The 23766-nt window shown below is 37.2% G+C and overlaps 1 protein-coding gene across 1 annotated transcript in view; it reads left to right on the forward strand.

Annotated features, from left to right (window-relative positions):
• LOC144216133 (phospholipid-transporting ATPase IB-like) overlaps window positions 1–23766 on the forward strand; it is a 194503-nt gene that overhangs the window by 128424 nt on the left and 42313 nt on the right. Inside the window, exons 29-31 of the mRNA XM_077745421.1 lie at window positions 4368–4442; window positions 11206–11328; window positions 18070–18148. Coding sequence (XP_077601547.1) covers window positions 4368–4442; window positions 11206–11328; window positions 18070–18148 — 277 coding nt within the window. The remainder of the gene's footprint in view (window positions 1–4367; window positions 4443–11205; window positions 11329–18069; window positions 18149–23766) is intronic.

The raw sequence follows: 23766 nt of genomic DNA on the forward strand, positions 1-23766 counted from the left end.
GATATTATCGCTATTTAGTATTTTAGGCATTATGATAGATGGGTGTAGTGATATCTCATTGTGGTTTTATTTTATTTTATACAGAAAGAGAGTGGGGGAGAGGGGCAGAGAGAAAGAATCTTAAGCAGGCTCAACTCTGGGACTTGATCCCATGACCCTGGGATCATGACCTGAGCTTCAACCAACTGAGCCACCCAGGCAACCCCCTCATTGTGGTTTTAAATTGCATTTCTGCAAGTGCAAATGATGTTGAAAGTCTTCTCATGTACTTCTTCGGTATCTATATATCTTCTTAATTTGAAATGTGTCTGCCCATCTTCTAACTAAAATTTTTTTTACTGTTAATTTTTGAGAGTCCTTCACATATTTTAGACATTAGTCCTTTGGCAGATATGCAGTTTGCATATATTTTCTTCCAGTCTGTATCACGTTGTTTTGTCATCTTAATAGAGTCAGAGTATAAAGGTTTTAATTTTGAAGTGGTCCAATTTACAAATTCTCCTTTTATGGATCATGTTTTGGTTCTATGTCAAAAAAACTCTTTGCCTGGCTCTAGATTCCCAAGATATTCCTCTGTGTAGTTTCCTAAAAGTCTTGTGTTTTACACTTAATGTCATGATCCATTTGCAGTGAATTTTTGTGTACAATGGAGGACTTAGATTGTCTATTTCTTTTGCCCATGGAATTCAATTACTTCAGTGCCATTTGATGAAATGGCTATCCTTCCATTAAACTGATTTTCCACCTTTGTCAAAAATCAGATGGGCAAGTAATAAAGAAATAGGAAATATCAACAGACTATAACTAGTAAGGAGATTAGATCAGTAATCAAGTACATCCCTGGCAAATTATACCAATCACTCAAAGAAGAATTACTATCTTTCTAATACTCTTACAAAAAAAATTAGAGTAACACAAACTCATTTTATCAGTCCAGCATTACTGTAAAACCAAAACTACATTACAAGACACGAGAAAACAGTATAAGAAAGCTACTCACCTACATCCCTGATTTATATAGGTGCAAAAATCCTTGGCAAAATACTAGCAACTTGAATTCAACAGCACAGTAAAGGGAATATACACCGTACCCTGGAATGCAAAGGTGGTTCAGTATATGAAAATCAGTCAACAGAGGGAAAAAAAACCCACATGATCATCTCAATTGATGTAGAAAAAGTGTTTGATGAAATTCAACAGTCTTACATGATAAAAGCACTCAACACACTAAAAAGAAGAAAAACTACCTCAACATAAGAAAGGCCATATATGAAAATCCCATAGCTAGTATCATGATCAGTGGTGACAGATGTTCCTCTAAGATCAGGAACAAGGCAATGAGCCTGCTCTCACCACTTCCGTTCAGCATAGTACTGGAAGTCTCCGTAAGAGCACCTGGACAAGAAAAAGAAATAAAGCATTCAAATCAGAAAGGAATAAGTAAAATTGTCTCTGTTTGCAGAGGACGAGATCTTATATGTGGAAAATCCTAAAGATGTCACAAAATAATGATCAGAACTAATAAATTCAATAATGTAACAGGATATAAATCAACATACAAAAATCTGTTGTATTTATGTACACTAATAACCGACTATCAAAAAAAGAAATTAAGAAAAAAATCCATTTATAATAGCACCAGAAGGAATACAGAGGAATACTTAGGCATAAACTTACCCAAGGTGGAAAAACACTTGTACACCAAAAACTACAAAATATTGCTGAAATGAATTGAAGAAGATACAAATAAATGGAAAGATATCACACAGTCATGGATTGTAAAAGTTTATATTGTTAAGGTGACAATATTGATCTGCTAATTTCTATGCAATCCCTTTAAAAATCCCAAATATGTTTTGGAGAAATAGGAACATTCATCCTAAAATTCATATGGAGTCTTAAAGCAGCTTGAGTAGTCAAAACAATCTTGAAAAAGAACTAAGAAGTCTCATACTCCCTAATTTCAGAACATATACAAAGTTACAGTATTTAAAATGTGTTTCACTGGCATAAAGACCGACATATAGACCAATGGAATAAAATAAAGAACCCAGAAATAAATCCTAATGTATATGGTCAAGTGATCTTTGAAAACACCAGGATTACATAATGGAGAAAGGATCTCCCCTTCAGCAAATGTTGGCGGGACTTACACCATTTACAAATGTTAACTGAAAATTGATTAAGGATCTAAAACTATAAACCTCTTATAAGGAAAAAAAAAAGGAAAATCTTCATGACATTGTGTTTGACAGTAATTTTCTTGGGCATGGCATGAAAGCATATGCAACAAAGGCAAATACAGACAAGTGGTTCTACATCAAATGTTAAGACCTCTGTGTTGTGACAATCAACACAGTAAAAATACCTATAGAATATGAGAAAATAATTGCAAATTATATATCTCATAAGCTGGTATCTAGAATAATGAAACAGCTCCTGTAACTCAACAACAAAAAAATCAAACAATCTGATATAAAATTGGGTAAAGAACTTGAATAGACATTTCTGTCGAGATAGTGTATAAATGGCCAAAAAGCATATGAAAAAATGTTCAACACCAAAAATCACAGGAGAAATGTAAATCCAGACCACAATCAGATACTACTCACATCCATTGGGATGGCTACTATTAAAAAACAAGCCCCCCAGAGAATAACAAATGTTGGTGAGGGTGTGGAGAAAGTGAACTCCTGTGAGCTGCAGGTGGGAATAAAAACTGGCGCAACCACTGTGGAAAATAGTATGATGACTCCTCAAAACTTAAAAATAGAATTACCATATGATTCAGCCATTCTGCTTCTCAGTATGTATCTGAAAGACTGAAAACAAGAATCCTGAAGAGATGTTCACACATTATGTTCACTGCAGCATTATTTACAATACCCAAGCAGTAGAAGCAACCCAAACGTCTGACAGACGAATAGATAACCCAAATGTGATATATAAATACAATGGATTATTATTCAGCCTGAGAAAGAAGGTAAATTCTGACACACACTACAATATGGATGAACCTTGAGGACATTGGCTAAGACACAAAAAGCCAAATAGTGTATGATTCCACTCACATGAGGTATCTAAAATAGTCAAATTCATAGAGACAAAGTAGAGTGGTGGTTACCAGTGGTTGAGGGTATGGGGATATGGGGACTTGTTCAGGGGATATAGAGTTTCAGTTCTGCAAGATGAAAAAGTTCTGGAGATTCGTTGCACAGCAATGTGAATACACTTAACAGTACTGCACTGTGCACTTAAGATTGGCTATATTTCTTACCATAATTTAAATAAGTTGGACATGTTTATGTAGATCTATTCCTGGGTTCTTTAATTTGATTCCTTGATTTTTGTGTCTGTTCTTCTGCCAAAACCGCACTACTTTGAATCCTGTAGCAATACTGTAAGCCTTACCATCAGGGAGAGTGATTCTTTTCACTCCATATTTTAAAAATTGTTGTAGGTATTCCAAGTCCTTTGCCTTAAATTTTTAATCAAGTATAATTAATATATATTGTTATATTAGTTTCAGGTATACAACATAGTCATTCAACAATTTCATACATGACTCAGTGCTCATCACAATAAGTATAGTCTTAATCCCCATCCTTTTCATCTATTTCACCCATCCTCTCACTCACCTCCCCTCTGGCAAATCCCAGTTTGTTCTCTATATTTGAGGGTCTGATTTTTGGTTGGTTGGTCGGTTGATTTTGTTTCTTAAATGCCACACGGGGGTGAAATCATCGAGTATTTGTCTTTCTCTGACTTATTTCACTCAGCATTACACATTCTAGACCGTCCATGTTATTGCAAATGGTGGGATCCCACACTATTCCATGGATGAGTAACATTTCCCTGTATGTATACCACCTCTTCTTTATCCATTCATCTCTTGATGAACAGGTGGGCTGCTTCCCCATTTTTGCCATTTAAATAATGTTGCAGTAGACCTAGAGGGGCATAGAGTTTTTGAATCAGGAGTTTTCCTTCCTTTAGCTGGGCCACTTACAAACGTTATTAGTTACAGGTGTGACAGTGCACTGACACCACAGACAAAACCATTCTGAACCTTTTCAACTCAAGATCATTCTTTCCTGAAACAGTGCATTATTGGACAATTAGATCCAAGTATTTCATTGAAATTGTTCTTTCTCTACCAAAAAAAGACTGAAATAAAATTCTAAAATAAATGAACTGCCTTTCTGTTAAGCTCAAACACTCAAGCTTGATTTTGTTTACATTTTGGCCAAGTTCCATTTGATGACATGGAAAAAAGAATGATAAAGTATAGTATTTGAAGTACTTCAGTGACTGGAAACACTTAGATCAGTGTTGATATAACACTTGATGACTTTCTTCTCTTTCAGCTTTGGTTCGCCTTTGTCAATGGATTTTCTGGGCAGATTATATTTGAACGTTGGTGCATCAGCTTATACAACGTGGTAAGCATTCTCCATCTCTCTGAGAGCAGGCAGAACTTTGGTGACATTCCTTTACTGTTTATGTCTGGGAAGTGTATCTAAGTCAATCATCTGTATACATAGCAGGCAGCACAAATACATCTTTAGACCCTTTGTTGCTGCGACACATCCTGCAGAAGCCCAGGCTCTCCACACATGGTTTCAATCATAGCAGATTTTTCTTGTATTATTGTTTATTCCACTTTAAAGATTAGAGGTTAGGGAAACCTAGGATAAAAATTAGGCTCCCAGTGAGCATATCATGACTTTTCTTTTGAACTGCATCATCAGAGTCATATTATAATCTGGATGCTGTGTGCCTTAATCCCTAAAGTTCTGTTTTCCAGGAGCTTAAACTCTGAAACAGCACAGACAGAAGTCATGGAGTGTCGTTCAACAACACAGAGATGTCTGGTGCTATGAACAGTTACAGTTGTGTCCATGTCATTGCCGGATGTATTTGGCTAGTGCACGACACCAGTGAATCTGAGGTCATACACAGTTATCTCTACCAGGCTCTTGGTTACAGATGACAGTACTCAACATTTTTTGTTTGTTTGTTAAGTTTCATTACATACCGCGGTAGGGATGGCAGTGTTAGAAAATTCTCCTCTCTGAATTCTCCTCCGTGTTAGAGAATTCACTATGGGGGCACCTGGGTGGCCTCTGCTGGTTAAGTGTCCGACTCCTGATTTTGCCTTGGGTCACAATATCATGGTTCATGCGATCAAGCCCCATGTTGGGCTCTGTGCCAACAGCACAGAGCCTGCTTGGGATTCTCTCTCTCCCTCTCTCAAAATAAATTAAAAATATATTTTAAAAAATGATAAAATAAAAAAACATTTTAAAAATGATAAAAAAAAAAGAACATATGAATGCAGAGGCCACAGGTATTGATCAGTGGAGTCATATTTTTTTTCCTTTAATGAAGGAAAGCACAGAAACTGCCTTTTTTTTTTAATAAACAGTAAATGAGGGCTACAGTGGGAAACTTAAAATTATGGATGTTTTAGGACAAAAATGGTTTATTAATATCCACTGACTTACTCAATATTATCCCATTATGAATATATTTTACAGATGGGAAAAAAGATGAGGCCTAGGACATTTTAAATAGTTACTGGCAATAAAAGAGATTGTTTATTTGATAGCTAAATTTAAATCAGTTGTCATACTATTTCTGGAGGTCATATATAATTTCTGCTTCTTCCCATGCATGACTAACAGCTATAGGAATACCCTCCTGCCGGAAATAACCTATACTATCAGACAAAATACATAAAACAATGATTTTCAAACATTAAACAACAGGCTGCTCATGGCCGTGACCCTTGAGAGAAGGCATATTCCAGGCCACAGTGCAGGAAGATGGACCCAAAAGAAAGGCCAGGTGTCTTAATGACTTGAAGACACAGAGGCTGGAGCTCAGTGGGCCAAGGCAGCTAGAATGTCAAAGAGGGAACTATACTGAGAGAGAGACAGACAGAAAGAGGGGCTCTGGAGATGTGCAGCTGACCCCTGTGAATGCATGAGCAAAGTCCCTACCCCGAGGTAGGGAACGAACCGCTATAAAGCAGTAGGCTGACCTCCTGGAGGTAATTCAGGGCTAAGGATAAGTCAGACCTATAATAAACACTAGTCTGGACCCATCATAACAAAACTTAAAAGCAACCCTAAAAAGCATAAAACTAATTTGCAGGTCAGAACATAGGCAGGCAATACTTAAAGAAGAAAATTAAATACTCAACAACACAAATTCACTGTTGTGCATCCAATAAAAGATATCAGTCATGCAAAGAAATAGGAAAATAAAATCCATAAGGTGAAAATTATAAGTCAATAAGAAAAGATAGAAATCATAAAGATGATGGGATTAGTAGTAAGGACTCAAAGCAAGTACTTTAAATCTTATGAACATGTGCATGGATGTATAAAGGAAGACATGAACATAATGAGGAAAAAAACCAGAAGACTTAGAATAGAGCCAAATAAAACCTTATGATGAAAATACAAATAGGAAATGAACATTTTCCTGTATGGGATGAAGAGTAATTAGAAAATTCAAGAATTAGATCAGTAAATATGGAGACATAACAATACAGATGCACAGATGAAAAATTAGAAAAAAGGTAACAGAGCCTCATTTCGTCTTGGGACAATATCAAGCATTCTAATTTTCATATATTTACAGTTTCAAAAAAGAAAGATGAAACAGTGATTGAAAATGTCAAATTTGAAGAAAGCTATACACTCACAAATCTAAGAATCTCAACAAATTCCAAGAAGAAGCCTAAAGAAAAACACACAAATATTCTTCATAACCAAACTGCTCAAAATCAGTGGTCACGAGGATAATCTGTAAATCAACCAGATAAGCAAATAATATGTACAGAAAAACAAATGTGTGAATGAAAGCTGATTTCTCATTGAAAACCATGCAGGGCAGAAGGCAATGGAATATCTTTAAAGTTCTGAAAGAAAGAAAAAAAATTCACTTACCCAATTTTCTGTACCCAGTAAAAACATCTTTTGAAAATGAACCAAAAAGAGAGAAAATTCATCACCAGAAGACCTGTAATAGTTGAAATGTAAAAGAAAGCTCTTCAAACAAAAGTACAAGTATGTCAGGATGAAATCTGGATCTGCCCAAAGAAATAAAGAGGAACAGAAATGTTAGTTATGTGGGAATTTATAGGACACTTTCCCTCTTCCCCTCATTTTCAATCATGATGACGGATAACTGTTTAAAACAAAATTAATAATGTATTCTGGGAACTGTCACTAATTTAGAATTACAAGTATGATAAATATAGCACAAAGAATGGAGGAAAGATGTGGGAGTGTACTATTATTTGAATTTTGTGATACACTGCATAGGGATGCTGTAAATTTTAAAGAGCAACTAAACCCCCCGGAAGTTGTAGCTAATGAACCAATAATAGAGAGTATTATTAATAGAGTATTAATAAAATCTTAATACTCAATTACTTCAAAAGAAGTCAGGATATAAGGTAAAGAGGAAGACTAAAGGCAACAAATAGAAGAAAAAAGATGATGGTAGATTTGAATCAACCACATTTATAATTACACTGTAATTACCCTAATGATTACATATCCTAGATATCCTAAAAATCCTAAAAAATGCTAACTATGTAAAAATCGAGTAAACATAGTTTATTAGAAAGTACGTAGCAGATAGTGATATAATTAAATGGCAAGTTAAGTAAATGGACTCCGACCTTCAGAGTAAACCTTCAGTAAACTCTCCTTACTGAGCAGGGTGGGGGTGTCCTCGCCAGCCTGCCGCCTCCAGGCGCCCGGGACAGGAGTCTACACCAGCACCACTCATCCCGCCACCAAGCACCATGAAACACAGCAGGCCCAGGGCGCCCCCAGTGCCTCGTCCTGGGAGTCTCTGGCCGGCACCCTCCGGGCCGGCTCTGCAGAGCCCTGCGCTCCTGCTGACCCCGCCCACCTCAGGGCCAGCCACCTCGCCAGGGCGCCCCTTCCACTGGGTGCTTTGAGACACCCCAGATTGCACTCGCTTCACCTCCAGCTGTGCCACTAGGGTTCCCTCTGTGTGGAGAGCCCCCCAGCCTGTGCCCACTTCAGCTTTCGCGGTCTTGCCATCTACCCTCAATGCAGAAAGCCTCTGATCTCCCTGCCTGGCACTCACTTCAGCTTCAGCTGTCTGCCAGGACACCCTCTGTGCCATGTGCCCTAGGATCACTCCAACCCAAACCCACTTCGGCTCCATCTACTGTATCAGGACAGGCCCAGTGTGGCGTGATGTGGGACTCATCCCATGCCAGCCAAAGTCACCACACACACACACACACACACACACACACACAATCTACACAGGGGACAGTCATACACAAGACCATTCCTCCAGGGCTAGGAGAAATAGTTATTCCACCTAATTCATAAAAACAAAACACAGAAAGTCAAGTAAAATACAGAGACAGAGGAATATGCTCCAAGTGAAATAAGACAAAAGCTTCAGAGAAAGAACTGAATGAAAGGGAGATAACCAATAAAGAGTTCAAAGCAGAGGCACCTGGGTGGCTTAGTTGGTTAAGCATCTGACTCTTGATTTCAGCCCAGGTCATGATATGATGGTTCTTGAGATCAAGCCCCACACTAGGCTCTGCACTGATAATGTGAAATCTGCTTGGAATTCTCTCTCTCTCCCTGCCCCTTCCCACTCATATTCTCTCTCTTTCAGAATAAATAAACGTAAAAAAAAAAAAAAAGTCAAAGTTATGGTCAAATACATGGTCACCAGCAAAACGGCAATAGGTACATACCTATCAATAATTACTTTAAATGTAAATGGTCTGAATGCTCCATAGAAAAGATAAATACCATATGATTTCACTCATATGAGGAATATAAGAAACAAAACAGATGAATGTAGGGGAAGGGAAGGGAAAATAAGATTAGAAACAGAGGGAGACAAACCATAAAGGACTCTTAATACAGAGAACAAACTGAGGGTTGCTGGAGGGGAGATGGGTGGGGGATGGGCTAAATGAGTGAGGGGCACTGAGGAGGGCACTTGTTGGGATGAGCACTGGGTGCTATATGTAAGTGATGAATCACTAAATTCTACTCTATAGATAACCCTAATAGCCCCATATCTATTAAAATTTTTAAATTCTTAGGTATAAACCTTCCCATATATTAAATATTCAGAAATGTTAACAAATACAGACAAACTTTTCCAGAAGAGAGAGGAGGAAATTTCCTAACTCATTTATGATGCAGCATTACCCAGACGTCAAAACAGACAAAGGTATTGCAGGATAGAATATTACAGTCTCATATCTCTCATGATTGTAGATACAAAAAATTCTAGCACATCAAATCCAGCAATATAAAATTTTTTTTGACAAACTAGGATTTATCTCAGAAATGCAGTTTGGTTTACTATTTAAAATTCAGTGTAATAGACCTTTTTATAAGATTTAAAAGGAAGGGGCACCTGAGTGGCTCAGTCAGTTGAATGTCCGACTCTTGTTTTCTGCTCAGGTAGTAACCTCTGTGCTGAGCACAGGGAGTACTTAAGATTCTCTCTCTCCCCCACCCTCTGCCTCTCACCCCTGCACACACACATGCTCTCTCTCTCTCTAAAAAAAAATTTTTTTTTTAAAGGAAGAGCCATATAATCATCTCAATAAATGCAGTAAAGACACTTGAGAGAATTTATCACTCATTCTGAGAAGCACTAGGAGAAGTGCTTCTCTGAAAAACCTACAGCTAACATCATACCTAATGGCAAAACCAAAAAAAATCAAGAAGAAGAATGAACGTTCTTACCACTTCTATTCAACATTGTAAGCAGGTTCTAGCTGGTGCATAAGCCAAAAAAAAAAAAAACACAAAAACAAAAAAACAAAACTGGAAAAGTAGTAATGCTTTAGTTGCTGTCAACATTTTGTGCAGAACTCTAGAAAGTCTACATTAAGTCACATGTTGTGTTAGACTGTTATAACAAAGGTCCCCCAATCTGTTTGTGTCCTGTATCCACACCTTTGGTGTACCCATCCACACGGACTCTGGGTCTGGTCATGTGACTTGATTTGGCCAATGAGACAATGGCAAACGTAAGAGGCCCCAAGGTGTGAACAATGCCTGCTCATTGACTTTTGTTGCTCTTTGTGAAGAATCCCCAGTTAAGCTGCCACAGGAACAGAAACAAAATGGAGCAGAAATCTGTAAATTCAGTGTCCCTTTTCCACGAAGTCTCTTTGATAGCACTTCTCCATTGTCAGTGGACACAGTCCATGCACGCCTATCTTCCTGCTGCTTTCTTCTCTCGTTTTCTCTCTCCTTTCCTTTCTCCTCTCTTCTCCTTTTTAAACTTGTCCCTTACTTCCCCATTTTTTCTCATATTTTTGTATCTGTTGTTACAGCGTTGCCTCCTTGACAAGGTCCAGAACTTTCTAAAGGATCATGAATTTTTCATGTAATATGGTTGTTGACATGATTGTTAATAAAATATTTTAAGAAACAAATGGGAAACATCTCTTTCTGATAGTAATAATGAAGATAAAGAATTTTTGNCCGGGTGACTTGGTGGGTGGTGTCCGACTTCGGCTCAGGTCATGCGTTCACTCCTTTTGGGCTCAAGCCCCGCGTCGGGCTCTGTGCTGACAGCTCAGAGCCTGGAGCTGCTTCGGAGTCTGTGTGTGTGTCTCTCTCTCTGTCCCTCCCCCACTCACATTCTGTGTCTCTCTCTCTCTCTCTAAAAAAATAAATAAACATTAAAAATATTTTAAATAACTGGTTCTTATGAAGGATACAGAGGGATATGTCATTATTGGTAGATGTATGGATCTGTCTTATGCCTATTATTAAAATATCTGGGTAGTCAATTTGTTTTATGGTCATTAAACAGAAGGAAAAAGTATTCATTTTATGCTCATAAAACAACACTTACACAGTTATAACCTCCTGAGTCAAAGGATTGGAACAGAAAATTAAGTCATGATGTGGCAACGTGTTTGAATCTATGTGACACATTAATATCTTCTTTGTAAATAATTTTTATTTTTAAATAGCTTAAGACTTACCAGAAGATGCAAAAATAGTTCTGTGTATCCTTCAACCAGCTACCCCCTTAATGATATCTCAACAGTAGTAATACATTATCAAAGTCGGGAAAGGGATGCTATTACAATATCACTAACTCAGTTACAGACTGAAAGTTCTTCTTAATAAAACCTTGTTTTCCGTGTAGATTTTCACTTCATTACCACCTCTTACTCTGGGGATCTTTGAGCAGTGCTGCAGTGAGAAGAGCCTGCTGAGGTATCCACAGCTCTACAGGATGTCTCAGGCAGGGGAAATCTTCAACACAAAGGTAAACAGAGGCCGTAATGCAGGTTTTCACCTCAGCTCCAAAGGTACCTTTGGTCCTTTCCTCCTCTGATGCTTAAAAAAGAAGTTAAAAACCAAGGAATGCAGCCTTGTGCAATCATTTACCTTGTAGTTTAGTTCATCCAGGGAACTGAGATTTAAATAACAGTGTGTGGCAGAGGGAAACCTTAAGAAAAAGAAGGGGGGTGCCCAAGGAGGCGCCCATAGGGCCCCACAAATTGTGCCCTGAGCAGCCTCAGGCATCATGTGGAGCAGTGGGGCGGTCCTGGAAAATACAAACGAGGGTCTTAGGCCTACTTTTAGGTGAGACAAGTGGTTCTTTTGGAATGATTTCTTCCTGGGATCACAGAGTTGAGGTTTAGAGTAAAGCCAACTGCATCTCCATCATTAGTGAAGCTTTCAAAATATATAGACGCCTGCGAGTATCTTTTCAAATTAGTATTTTTGTTTTCTTTGGGTAAATACCATCGTAAGTGCCATAATTAGATCACATGATAATTATATTTTTAGGGTTTTGAGTAACCGCCATATTGTTTTCCACAGTGGATGTGCCGATTTGCATTTATACAGTACATAAAGGTTCCTTTTTCTCTACATTCTCACCAACACTTATTTCATGAGTTTTTTCATTCAGCCATTTTGACAGGTATAAATTGATATCTCATTGTGGTTTTGACTTGCATTTCCATGATGATTGGTGATGTTGAACATCTTTTCGTGTGTCACTTGGCCATCTGTATGTCTTCTTTGGGAAAATGTCTATTCAGGTCATCTATCCATTTGTAAGTCACATTATTTGTCTCTTTGGTATTGAGCTGAACTTGTATTTTAAAAAAAACCTTCTTTGTTCTTTACATATTTTGCATATTTAATCCCTATGTGCCCATGTATTTATTGCAGCATTATCTGCAATAGCCAAGATATGGAAGCAACCTAAGTGTCCATCAGTAGATGAATGGGTAAAGAAGATGTGGTATACATATGTTTTCACTCATATGTGAAACAGGAGAAACTTAACAGAGGACCATGGGGGAGGGGAAGGGGAAAAATAGTTAAGGAGAGGGAGGGAGGCAAACCATAAGAGACTCTTAAATACTGAGAACAAACTGAGGGTTGATGGGGGTGGGGGAGAGAGGAAATGGGTGATGGGCATGGAGGAGGGCACTTGTTGGGATGAGCACTGGGTGTTATAAGGAGACAACTTGACAATAAACTATAAAAGAAAAAAAACCAAGATGTGGTGTATATATGCAATGGAATATTACTCAGCCATAAAAAGAATGAATTCTTGCCATTTGCAACAACATGGATGGACCTATAGGGTATAATGCTAAGTGAAATAAGTCAATCGGAGAAAGATAAATCCCGTATGATTTTATTCATACGTGGAATCTAAGGAACAAATGAACAAAGGGAAAAAAAAAGAATCAAAAAGTAGACTCTTAAATACAGAGAATGAACTGGTGGTTTCCAGATGAGACGTGGGTAGGAGGATGGGTAAAATAGATAAAGGGAATCAAGAGTACACTTATCATGGTGAGCACTGAGTAGTGTTTAGAATTGTTGAATCATTATATTGTACCCTTGAAACTAATATAACCATGTATGTTAATCATACTTCAATTAAAAAACATATAGATGCCTGGAAGAAACATGGGCCTTTTAAAATGTATTGAGTCTCGCTTCATGGCTCAGAATATGGTCTATCTGATAAATATTTCATCTTTACTTGAACAGAATGTTAAATGAGGTTACCTTCATAGCGTTCAAACTTCTACATTCTTATTAATTTTCTTTTTTTTTCTAAATTTTTTTAATGTTTTATTTATTTCTAGGAGAGAGAGAGAGAGACAGCATGAGCAGGGGAGGGTCAGAGAGAGAGGGAGTCACAGACTGAAACAGGCTCCAGGCTCTGAGCTGGCAGTCAGCACAGAGCCCGACACGGGGCTCGAACCCACGAACCGCCGAGATCATGACCCAAGCAAAGTCGGACACTTAACTGACTAAGCCACCCAGGCGCCCCTCTTACTAATTTTCTGTCCAATTTCTCAGTTGGAAAGGAACTAAAGTCTCCAACCCAAAGTGTGGATTCATCTGTATCCCTTTGAAGTTCTATCACGTTTGCTTCAAGTAGTTTGAAGTTCTGTTTTTAGGTGTATAAATGTTTAGGATTGTTATATTGTCTTGATTGATCTCTTTTTCATTAAGAAATTACCTTTGTTATTTTCTCCTTTGATCTATATTCTGTCTGATAGTAATGTGACAACTCCAGCTTTCCTTAGTGTTTCTATGATATATCCTTTCTATCACTTTACTTATAATCTATTTGTGTCTTCTAGTAGGCACTTTGGAGTCTTGCTTTGTTATCCAATCTGATCATCTGCCTTTATCCTGAGTGTTTAAAGCATTTACATTTAATATGTTTATTGATGTGTTTTGGTTCAAACTTAACCATCTTCCCATATATTTTTGATTTTTCCTAATTATAATTTTTTTCTCTTGTTCTGACTTTTTTGGATTAATTTTTGTGATTCCTATTTCATCTCTTTTTTGGCTTCTTAGTTGTAAGTTTTTTTTTAAAGAAGTTGCTTTAGGGTTTATACTATAAGTTGTTACATTAGTATAGTATGGCTTCAAGTGATAGACTAATTTACATACAGTGTAAAAACCTTAATAGTATATATACCTCCATTTCTCTTCTTCTGACCTTTGGACCAATGTTGTCATACACGTTACTTTTACATATGTTAAAAATCCCACACCATAATAACATTTGTGTTTGAATAATTGTTTTTAACAGTGACTTAAATAGTAAGAGAAACACTTAGATCTTTACCCATATTTTTGTTACTTCCAGTAATCTATCCTTTGTGTAGATTCACATTACTATTTGTTCTAATTTCCTTCTGCCTGAAGGACTTCCTTTAACATTTCTTATAGTGCAAATCTGCTGGCAGTGAACTCTTACAGTTTTTATATATCTCAAAAAGTCTTCATTTCACCTTCATCTTTGAAAGTTATTTTTGGGGGCGCCTGGGTGGCTTAGTCGGTTNCAGGGAGGTGCAGAGAGAGAGGGAGACAGAATTCGAAACAGGCTCCAGGCTCCGAGCTGTCAGCACAGAGCCTGACACGGGGCTCGAACCCACAGACTGTGAGATCATGACCTGAGCCAAAGTCCGACGCTCAGGTCTGAGCCACCCAGGTGCCTTTCTTTCAGCAATTTCCATCGTCTTACTTGCATTGTTGTTGTTGTTTTTTAAATATTTTTATTTATTTCTAGGAGAGAGAGAGAGACAGCGTGAGCAGGGGAGGGTCAGAGAAAGAGGGAGATACAGACTCTGAAACAGGCTGGCAGTCAGCACAGAGCCCGACACGGGGCTCGAACCCAGGAACCACGAGATCATGACCTAAGTGAAAGTCGGATGCTTAACCGACTAAGCCACCCAGGCGCCCCATTACTTGCATTGTTTTGATGTGGAATTACTGTCATCCTCATCTTTATGAGCCTTTCTGTGTCTTTTCTCATCTGGCCGCTTTGAAGATTTTTTTTTCTTTATTACCAGATTTGAGCAATTTGATTGTGATGACTTGTTTCTTCATGATTCTTGTGCATGGGGTGCATTGAGGTTTTGGATCTGTAGGTTTATATTAAGATCAGTTGGGCGCCTGGGTGGCTTATTCCGTTGAGCATCTGACTTCAGCTCAGGTCATGATCTTGTGGTTCATGGGTTCGAGCCCCGTGTCGGGTTCTGTGCTGATAGCTGAGAGCCTGGAACCTGCTTCGGATTCTGTGTCTGCCTCTCTCTCTGCTCCTCCCCTGCTCATGCTCTGTTTCTCTCTCTCTCATCAATAAATAAATGTTTAAAAAAAAAAAAAGGCCAGCCAACTATGGGCTATAGGACAAATCTAGTCCTTTGCCTACTTTTATAAAATTTTATTGGGAAAGAGCTATGACCATTCATTTACAAATTCTCTGTGATCACCTTAGAGGTACAACAGCAGAATTGAGTAGTTGTAATGGAAATCATGTGGCTTCCAAAGAATAAAATACTTTCCATCTTGTCCTTTATAAAGAAAAGTTTCCTGGTTTATGGTTTACATCAAATTTGGAAAATTTTCAGCCATTGTATTTTCAAATATTTTTTCTGGCCTATCTTCTCTCCTTCTGTTGCTTCCAATTGTACATATGTTAGATCACTTGAAGTTGCCTAAAACCTCAATGAACCTATGCTTTTGTTTTATACATCCTCCTCTTTGTTAAATTTGGGGTATTTTGTGATCATTTTGTCTTCAACTTAGTTCTGCAATATCTATGCTATTAGTTTCTTCTTCTGCAATATTGAATCTACATTACTGCCATCTAGTAAATTTATAATCTCAAAATTTATAGTTTTTAATCTAATAAATTTCTGTTTGGAAGGTTTTTATATCTTCTGTTTCCCTACTATGCTTTTAAACATAAAGAATAGAGTTAATACTGTTTCAAAAAAAAAAAAAGAATAGGGTTATACTGGTTAAACATCCTTGTCTGCAAATTTTAACATCTGTGTTGGCTGTGGATTGGATTTAATTGGTTTATTTACCTCCTCATTTTGGATAGTAGTTTTTTTGCTTTTTTTTTTTTTTGAATGCCTGATAATTACGAATTGGATTTGTCCTAGGTGATGGATATTTTTGTATAACCATGAATATATTTTTTCCTTTACTGTGATTGATTGATTGAAGTATAGTTGACACACAATGCTACATTAGTTTCAGGTGTAAACATAGTGATTCAACAAGTCTATACATTATGCTATGCTCACAAGTGTAGCTGCCATTAGTCACCATACAATACTATTACAATACCATTAACTATGTTCCCTAGGCTGTACCTTTTATCCCCATGACTTATTTATTCCACAGCTGGAAGCCTCAATCCCCTTCACTCATTTTTCCCATCCCTACACTCCCTCACCCCTATGGCGACTTAAAGTGTGTTCTCTGTATTGATATCTTATGTTTTTGGTTTGTTCATTTATTTTTTAGATTACACATGTAAGTGAAATCGTATGGTATTTGTCATTCTCTGCCTGATTTATTTCACTTATCATAATAGCCTCTAGACCCATCCATATTGTTGCAAATAGTGGGATCTCATACTTTTTTTTTAATGGCTGAGCAATATTCCATTGTATATATATGCCACATCTTCTTTATGCCTTCATTTATGGATGGACACAGGTTGCTTCCATATCCTGGCTATTGCAAATAATGCTGCAGTAAATATAGTGGGGGCATATATAGGTTTGAATTAGTGTTTTTGTTTTCTTTGGGGGTAAATACCCAGTAGTGGAATTACTACATCATATGGTATTACTATGTTTAATTTTTTGAGAAACCTCCATACTGTTTTCTTCAGTGGCTGCACCAGTTTTCATTCCCACCAACAGTGCATGAGGGGTCTTTTTTCTCCACCTCTTCACCAACACTTGTTATTTCTTATCTTTTTGATTCTGTCCATTCTGACAGGTGTTAGGTGATAGCTGATTGTGGTTTTGATTTGCCTTTTGCTGATGATTAGTGATGTTGACCATCTTTTCATGTGTCAGTTGGCCATTTGTAAGTTGTCTTTGGAAAAATGTCTAAGTTCTCTTCCCATTTTTAGATCAGATTGTTTTTTGTGTGTGTATTATACAACTTTTCAAAAAAAAATATGTTTTGGAAATTTACTCCTTACTGGATGAATCATTAGCAAATATCTTCTCCCATTTAGTTAAGATGGCTTTTTGTCTTCCTGATGGCTTCCTTTGCTGTGCACAAAAGTTTTTTATTTTGTATTACCATGACTATTCTTGAGTTTTGTTCTGGAATACAAGCACGTTAACTGGAAACAATTTAATCCTTTTGGATCTGCATTTTATTATTTATTAGGAAAGACAGGAGTTGTGCTAAATCCAAGGATAATTTTTCTCCAGTACTAAGAAACTTCTGTGTATTCTGCCCAATGTTCCATGCGTCTTGAGGTTTTCCAGTTTGGCATTAGCTGTGTTTTTAAACTGGTTTCTTACATTCTTTCCTAAAAACAGTTTTACTTCAGGAAATTTAGGTCACAGGACAGATAGGTTTTTTCCACATATTTTTCTTCTCCGGTCCTTCATCTGTAAGTCTTCCTGGCAAGCATAAAAATAACTGATACATTTAGAACTGAAAGAACAAACATTTGTTTATTGTTGTTGTTCTACTGTCTCCTAACCAATGTATTCTTGTTTGACCCTAGGGATTTTACATTATTAAGATTTCCTGTAAGAAAATTATATATGGCTTATTAAAATTTACTTTGACCAGAATCTGGGTGGTGCTATAAAGGTGCAGATTGTGTTATATAAAAGAAATTATATTTAAAATACTACAGTGTAAGGATTGAAAATACTTTTATTTCTTTTCAAAATTACTACTTCTGGTTTTTTTCATTGGATAATTCAGGTTTTTATAACTTTTATAACAAATATTCTATATTTTAACCCTACACATTTATATTTAATGAGTTTTCTTTTCAAATAATATCCTACAGTTTCACAGTCATTTCTTTCAGAAGAAAAAGAAAAGCATTTTTTTCCGTGTCCAGGAAAACATTTTGGTTTTATAATTGTGTTTCAAACTGCAAGTATATTTCATAATGTCACATATTTTTAGATTTAGATGAACATTCTATCATAACTTTCTTGCTTTGCTTTTTTTTTAGGTGTTTTGGTTTCAGTGTATAAATGCTTTGGCCCATTCTTTCATTCTCTTCTGGTTGCCCATGAAAATGCTGGAAAATGGTAATGGCTTCATTGTTTCATATATTCAACAAATAGCATATTTTCTCACTGAGACCAGTGTGTGTGTGTGTGTGTGTGTGTGTGTGTGTGTGTGTGTGTNGTGTGTGTGTGTGTGTGTGTGTCTGTCTGTATGTCTGTCCCCAAAGAAAGAACTGAAGGCAAAAGGGAATTTAAAAATATTCACCTATATTTAAAATGACAATCCAGCTGATATTTAACAGTTGACCTTTAGACCTCATTTTCTTTGTCTCTGACATATATAAATTGAGAATTAGTGCTTTTATTGTTCATTTTTCATAAATATTTGAGTTGGCAGGTCTGATAGAAAGCACAATCATTCTAATGAATATTAGTATGTTTGAAATTTATGTCTATTTTCTTATTTCACTTCCCAAACTTCATGCTTCAATTTGGACTATAACACAAGTTTAGTACACTTTATTATTAGACCAAGTCTCCTTTTCCTGATATACGATTTTCCAAATAACATTATTTATGAAGTTCAGCAGAGTAACCTGGGCCCAGTACATCTAAATGTAAGAGATATATTTATGAAGTGTGCTATTGCTGTATAATGGGTTCACAACCACAAATTAAGGTGTGAAATAGAATTGATTTTCTTTAACCAGATTTAATTTTCACTGGGTATTACTAGCAATATATCCTTTATCTTGGACATATTTTTTATTTTTTTATTTTTTTAATTTTAATTTTTTAACATTTATTTATTTATTTTAGTAGTTTATTGTCAAGTTGGTTTCCATATAACACCCACTGCTCATCCCAACACGTGCCCTCCTACATGCCCATCACCCACTTTCCCCTCTCCCCCCCCCATCAGCCCTCAGTTTGTTCTCAGCATTCAAGAGTCTCTCATGGTTTGCCTCCCTCCCTCTCCTTAACTATTTTTCCCCTTCCCCTCCCCTATGGTCCTCCACTAAGTTTCTCCTGTTCCACATATGAGTGAAAACATATGGTATCTGTCTTTCTCTGCCTGACTTATTTCACTTAGCATAATACCCTCCAGTTCCATCCATGTTGCTACAAATGGCCAGATTTCATTCTTTCTCATTGCCATGTAGTATTCCATTGTATATATAAACCATATCTTCTTTATCCATTCATCAGTTGATGCACACTTAGGCTCTTTCTATGATTTGGCTATTGCTGAAAGTGCTGCTATGAACATTGGGGTACATGTTATCCCTTGGGTAAATTCCTCGCGGTGCTGTTGCTGGGTCATAGGGGAGTTCTACTGTTAATTTTAACAGTGTACATTCCCACCAACAGTGTAGGAGGGTGCCCGTGTCTCCACATCCTCACCAGCATCTAGAGTCTCCTGACTTGTTCATTTGAGCCACTCTGACCAGCGTGAGGTGGTATCTCAATGTGGTTTTGATTTGTATTTCCCTGGTGATGAGTGATGTTGAGCATCGTTTCATGTGTCTGTTGGCCATCTGGATGTCCTCTTTGGAGAAGTGTCTGTTCATGTCTTCTGCCCATTTCTTCACTGGATTATTTGTGTTTTGGGTGTGGAGTTTGACGAGTTCCATATAGATTTTGGATACTAGCCCTTTATCTGATATGTCATTTGCAACTATCTTTTCCCATTCCATCTGTTCCCATTAGTTTTGTTGATTGTTTCCTTGCAGTGCAGAAGTTTTTAATCTTGATGAGGTCCAAATAGTTCATTTTTGCTCTTGATTCCCTTGCCTTTGGAGATGTTTGGACATATTTTTTAAATATTGAGTTTGAGTTGTATTTGTTGGAATTTAAAAGAATGGATCTGCCATTTAAAGGCCTTCAATGTAAAAAACAAATGGACAAAAGTTTCAAATGGTAACAAATAAAGCAAAATCACAAGTTTACAAAAAGTTCCTTTTAGGATGGAGTTGTGAGGAGCTCCTTGGACCTGCCTCCTACCTAGATGAGCAAAAATGGTCAAAACTATAAAAAGACACTCTGCATATTGTCTGGATATTGTCCTAAAGACAAACGTTTATTCAAGCAAACCTACTGCAACTCGGGGAGAGCATTGAGAGCATTGTAGCCATGGCCTGCTCCTTCCCTATCTCCATCACAACCTGGCTTGATGGAAGCTCCACTACAGGCAGGTGTGGCCAAGTGTGTAGGGTTACTAGTATTCTCCATCATCAGCCAGTGTTATAGTACCTACAGAGAGCCAGGCCAGCAGAATTTCTTATCCCTGGCCCCCAACTTTAGGTTGAAGAGGCCAAATTCCTGATGAGTGTGACCAAGAGGTTAGACCTCTCCTTTTCCAATCAACCTATGTCCACAGGACAGAGTCTCCACGACAAGCAAGACAGGCCAAGAAAACTGGATCCCTGATCACTCTCACCACAGCTTGCTTGTAGGGAAGTGAATCTCCAAGAGACTGCCCAGAACGCAAGCCAAGAAGACCAGTGACTGCAACCTCACTGTCACCAAAAGTAGTGGCAGTAAGATTCTGCCTATGGTAGGAGGTAGTTCATAAGAAAAGAGAGTTCCAAAACTCTTTCCAAAGGAAATGACTGAAACACACTGGGGGAAGAGTTCAAGTCTAGAGGTGTTCTCAAAGATAATAAATTGTTAATTGAGACCAACCAGCTAACCCTTAGGCCTATCAGTTTATCATAGAGAACCAGGGACAGAAACAGATAAAAATAGCCTTCCTGAGGTGAGAACAAATCTCAAAGACTTGTCTCAAAATCATCCCAGCCTGAATTTAATTGGATCAGACTGCTGTATAATTTATGCCCCCAGAACACTGTCAAGAACAGTAGAATATCCCATGGGTAATGAGTGGAGCCTAAAACCTGGTGTAATACCAAATGAGTCAGATAGCTTAATAGAAAATTCAGGGAAAAGGAGTGTCAATACAGACGAGATAAAACCAAGGTGACCGTGTGCTTGCTCAGGGCTGCACCTTCCAAGGAACAATACCAAGATTTCACACTACCACGGAAACAGACTTCACTAAGATAGCCAGCCAAATCACAGAACAAATAAACATCAAAACAAATATAAGCCTCAAAGACAGGGAACGGAAATCAATATCGAGAGGGGCTACAATATATTATGTAAAATGCCTAGTTTTCAGCAGCACCAAAAATTACAAGACGTGCATAGACCGGACGGCGTGACCCACACTCCAAGAAATAAGTAGGCGACCGAAGCTTCCTATGACAGGGCCTACATGTCCCAGTTACAAAGAGTTCAAATTGGCCAATACAAACATGTTCAAAGAACCAAAAGAAATCCTTAAAGGTATGAAGGCACATCAAAAAGATGGTCAAAAGAGAGAGAGAAATTATAATAAAGAACCAAATGAAACTTATGGAGTTGAAAAGGTTTTAATAACCAAAGTGAAAAATTCATTAGAGGGGCTCAACAGTAAATGTTAACTGGAAGAAGAAAGAATGATGAAACTTGATGCCACATTAATGGAAAGAATGTAAGCTGAAAACCAGAGATAAAATATAATGAAGAAAAATGAGCACAGACTCAGAAGTATGAGAAGCCTTTAAGCACACTGATATAGGCAAATGGGAGTATAAGACCCAGAGGAGAAAAAGAATGAAGTAGCAAAACTATTCAAGGAAATGGTAACTAAAGAGCTTCACATTAGTTGAACAACATGAATCTGTACATCCAAGGGGGCTCAGTGAACTTTATGTGAGATAATTGCAAAGAGATCCGTACCCACACACATTGTAGCAAAAATGTTGAAAGCCAAAAACAATAGGAGAATATTGAAAGCAGAACAAGAAAAATGAATCATGGACAAGGGAGTTCCAGTAAGATTTAGAGATGACTTCTCATCTCTCTCTCTCAGTCTCTCTCTCTCTCTCTCTCTCTCACACACACACACACAGAGAGAGAGAGAGAGAGAGAGAGGGAGAGAGAGAAATGCGGTCAGAAGGCAGTACTGAAAGGAAAAAAAACCAAAAACCTGTCAACAAAAGAATCTTACGCCCAGCAAAATAATTTTTCAAAATGAAGGCAAAATAGAGACATTCCCATAGAAACAGAAAAATGAGCAGATTTGTTACTATAATACATGCTTTTTCAGGAAATACTGAAGGAAGTTCTTCAGATTAAAAATGTAAACCCAGTTCACAAAGAGCATTGGTTAAGGTGATTAGTAATCATATAAGACAGTGTAAATGCATATTTATTCTTGTGTCTTTTCACAAATGATTTAAAAAGAAACTTCATAAAATTGTATAGATGCAAAATCTTTATCAAAATATCAACATACTAAATCTAGAAATATATATAAGGTTATACACAAAAACACCAAATGGGATTTATCTCAGTAATGCAAAGCTGGGTTAACATCTAAAAATAAACTTATGCCATACATCATAACATAACAATAAAGAACAAAAACTACATGATTGTCTCAATAAATTCAGAAAAAGCATTTGACAAAAGCCAGTACATCTTCATGATAAAAACATTCAATAAAGTAGGAGTATGGAGAATGGATCTTTCTCAATCTGATAAAAGACATCAACAAAACTCCCACAGTTAACATTATGCTTAGTGGTGAAAGACCGAATGCTTTCCCCTAAAATCAAGAATGGGGAGTGCCTGTGTGGCTGGGTGGGCTAAGTATCTGACTCTTGATTTCAGCTCAGGTCATGATCTCAGTTTGTGAGATTGAGCCCAGCATCAGGCTGTATGCTGAGAACACAGAACGTGCTTTGTATTCTTTCTCTCCCACTCTCGCCGCCCCTCCTCGGCTCATGTGCACTCTCTCCTCTCTCTCTCTCTCTCTGAAAAATAAGTATGCTTTTAAAAAAAGAGACAAAGATACCATTTCCAACATTTCTGTTCATCATTGTGTTAGAAATTTTAGGCAGTACAGTTGGGCAAGAAAATGCAATAAAAATCACCCAGAGAAGAAAAGAAAGAGTAGGGGCGCCTGGGTGCTTAGTCGGTTAAGCGTCCGACTTTCGCTCANAGAGTAAAACAATCTCTATTTGTATATGACATGATTATATGTATTATATATATGCATATATATAATATATATAATGCTAAAACTACATGTTATATATATAGATAATGCTAGAATTAAAATACTATTAAAGGTGATAAAGTTTCAGGGAACAAGATTAGCACACAGAGGATCAATTTTATTTCTATACAACAGAAGTAAGAAAACAGAAAATGACATTAAGAAAACAACTCTAGGGGCACCTGGGTGGCTCAGTCAGTTAAGCGACTGACTTTGGCTTGGGTCATGATCTCACAGTTCATGAGTTCAATCCCCATGTCAGTCTCTGTGCTGGGGCCTGGAGCCTGCTTCAGATTCTTTGTCTCCGTCTCTGCCCCTCCCCTGCTTGCACTCTGTCTCTCTCTTAAGAATAAATAAATATATAAAAAAGGCAATTCTATTTACCATTGCATAAAAATTAAGAAAATACTTAGAAATAAACTTAACAATAAACTTTGAAAATTATAAAACATTGTTAAACTTAACAATAAACTTTGAAAATTATAAAACATTGTTGAAAGAAATTAAAGAAGGCTTAAATGAACATAAAGTCATCCTATGTTTGTGGATTGAAAGATGTAATACTGTTTAGCTGGCAACACCTCCCAAATCA

Source organism: Crocuta crocuta, unplaced genomic scaffold (assembly GCF_008692635.1).
Source record: "Crocuta crocuta isolate KB4526 unplaced genomic scaffold, BGI_CrCroc_1.0 scaffold258, whole genome shotgun sequence".
NCBI lineage: Eukaryota > Metazoa > Chordata > Mammalia > Carnivora > Hyaenidae > Crocuta > Crocuta crocuta.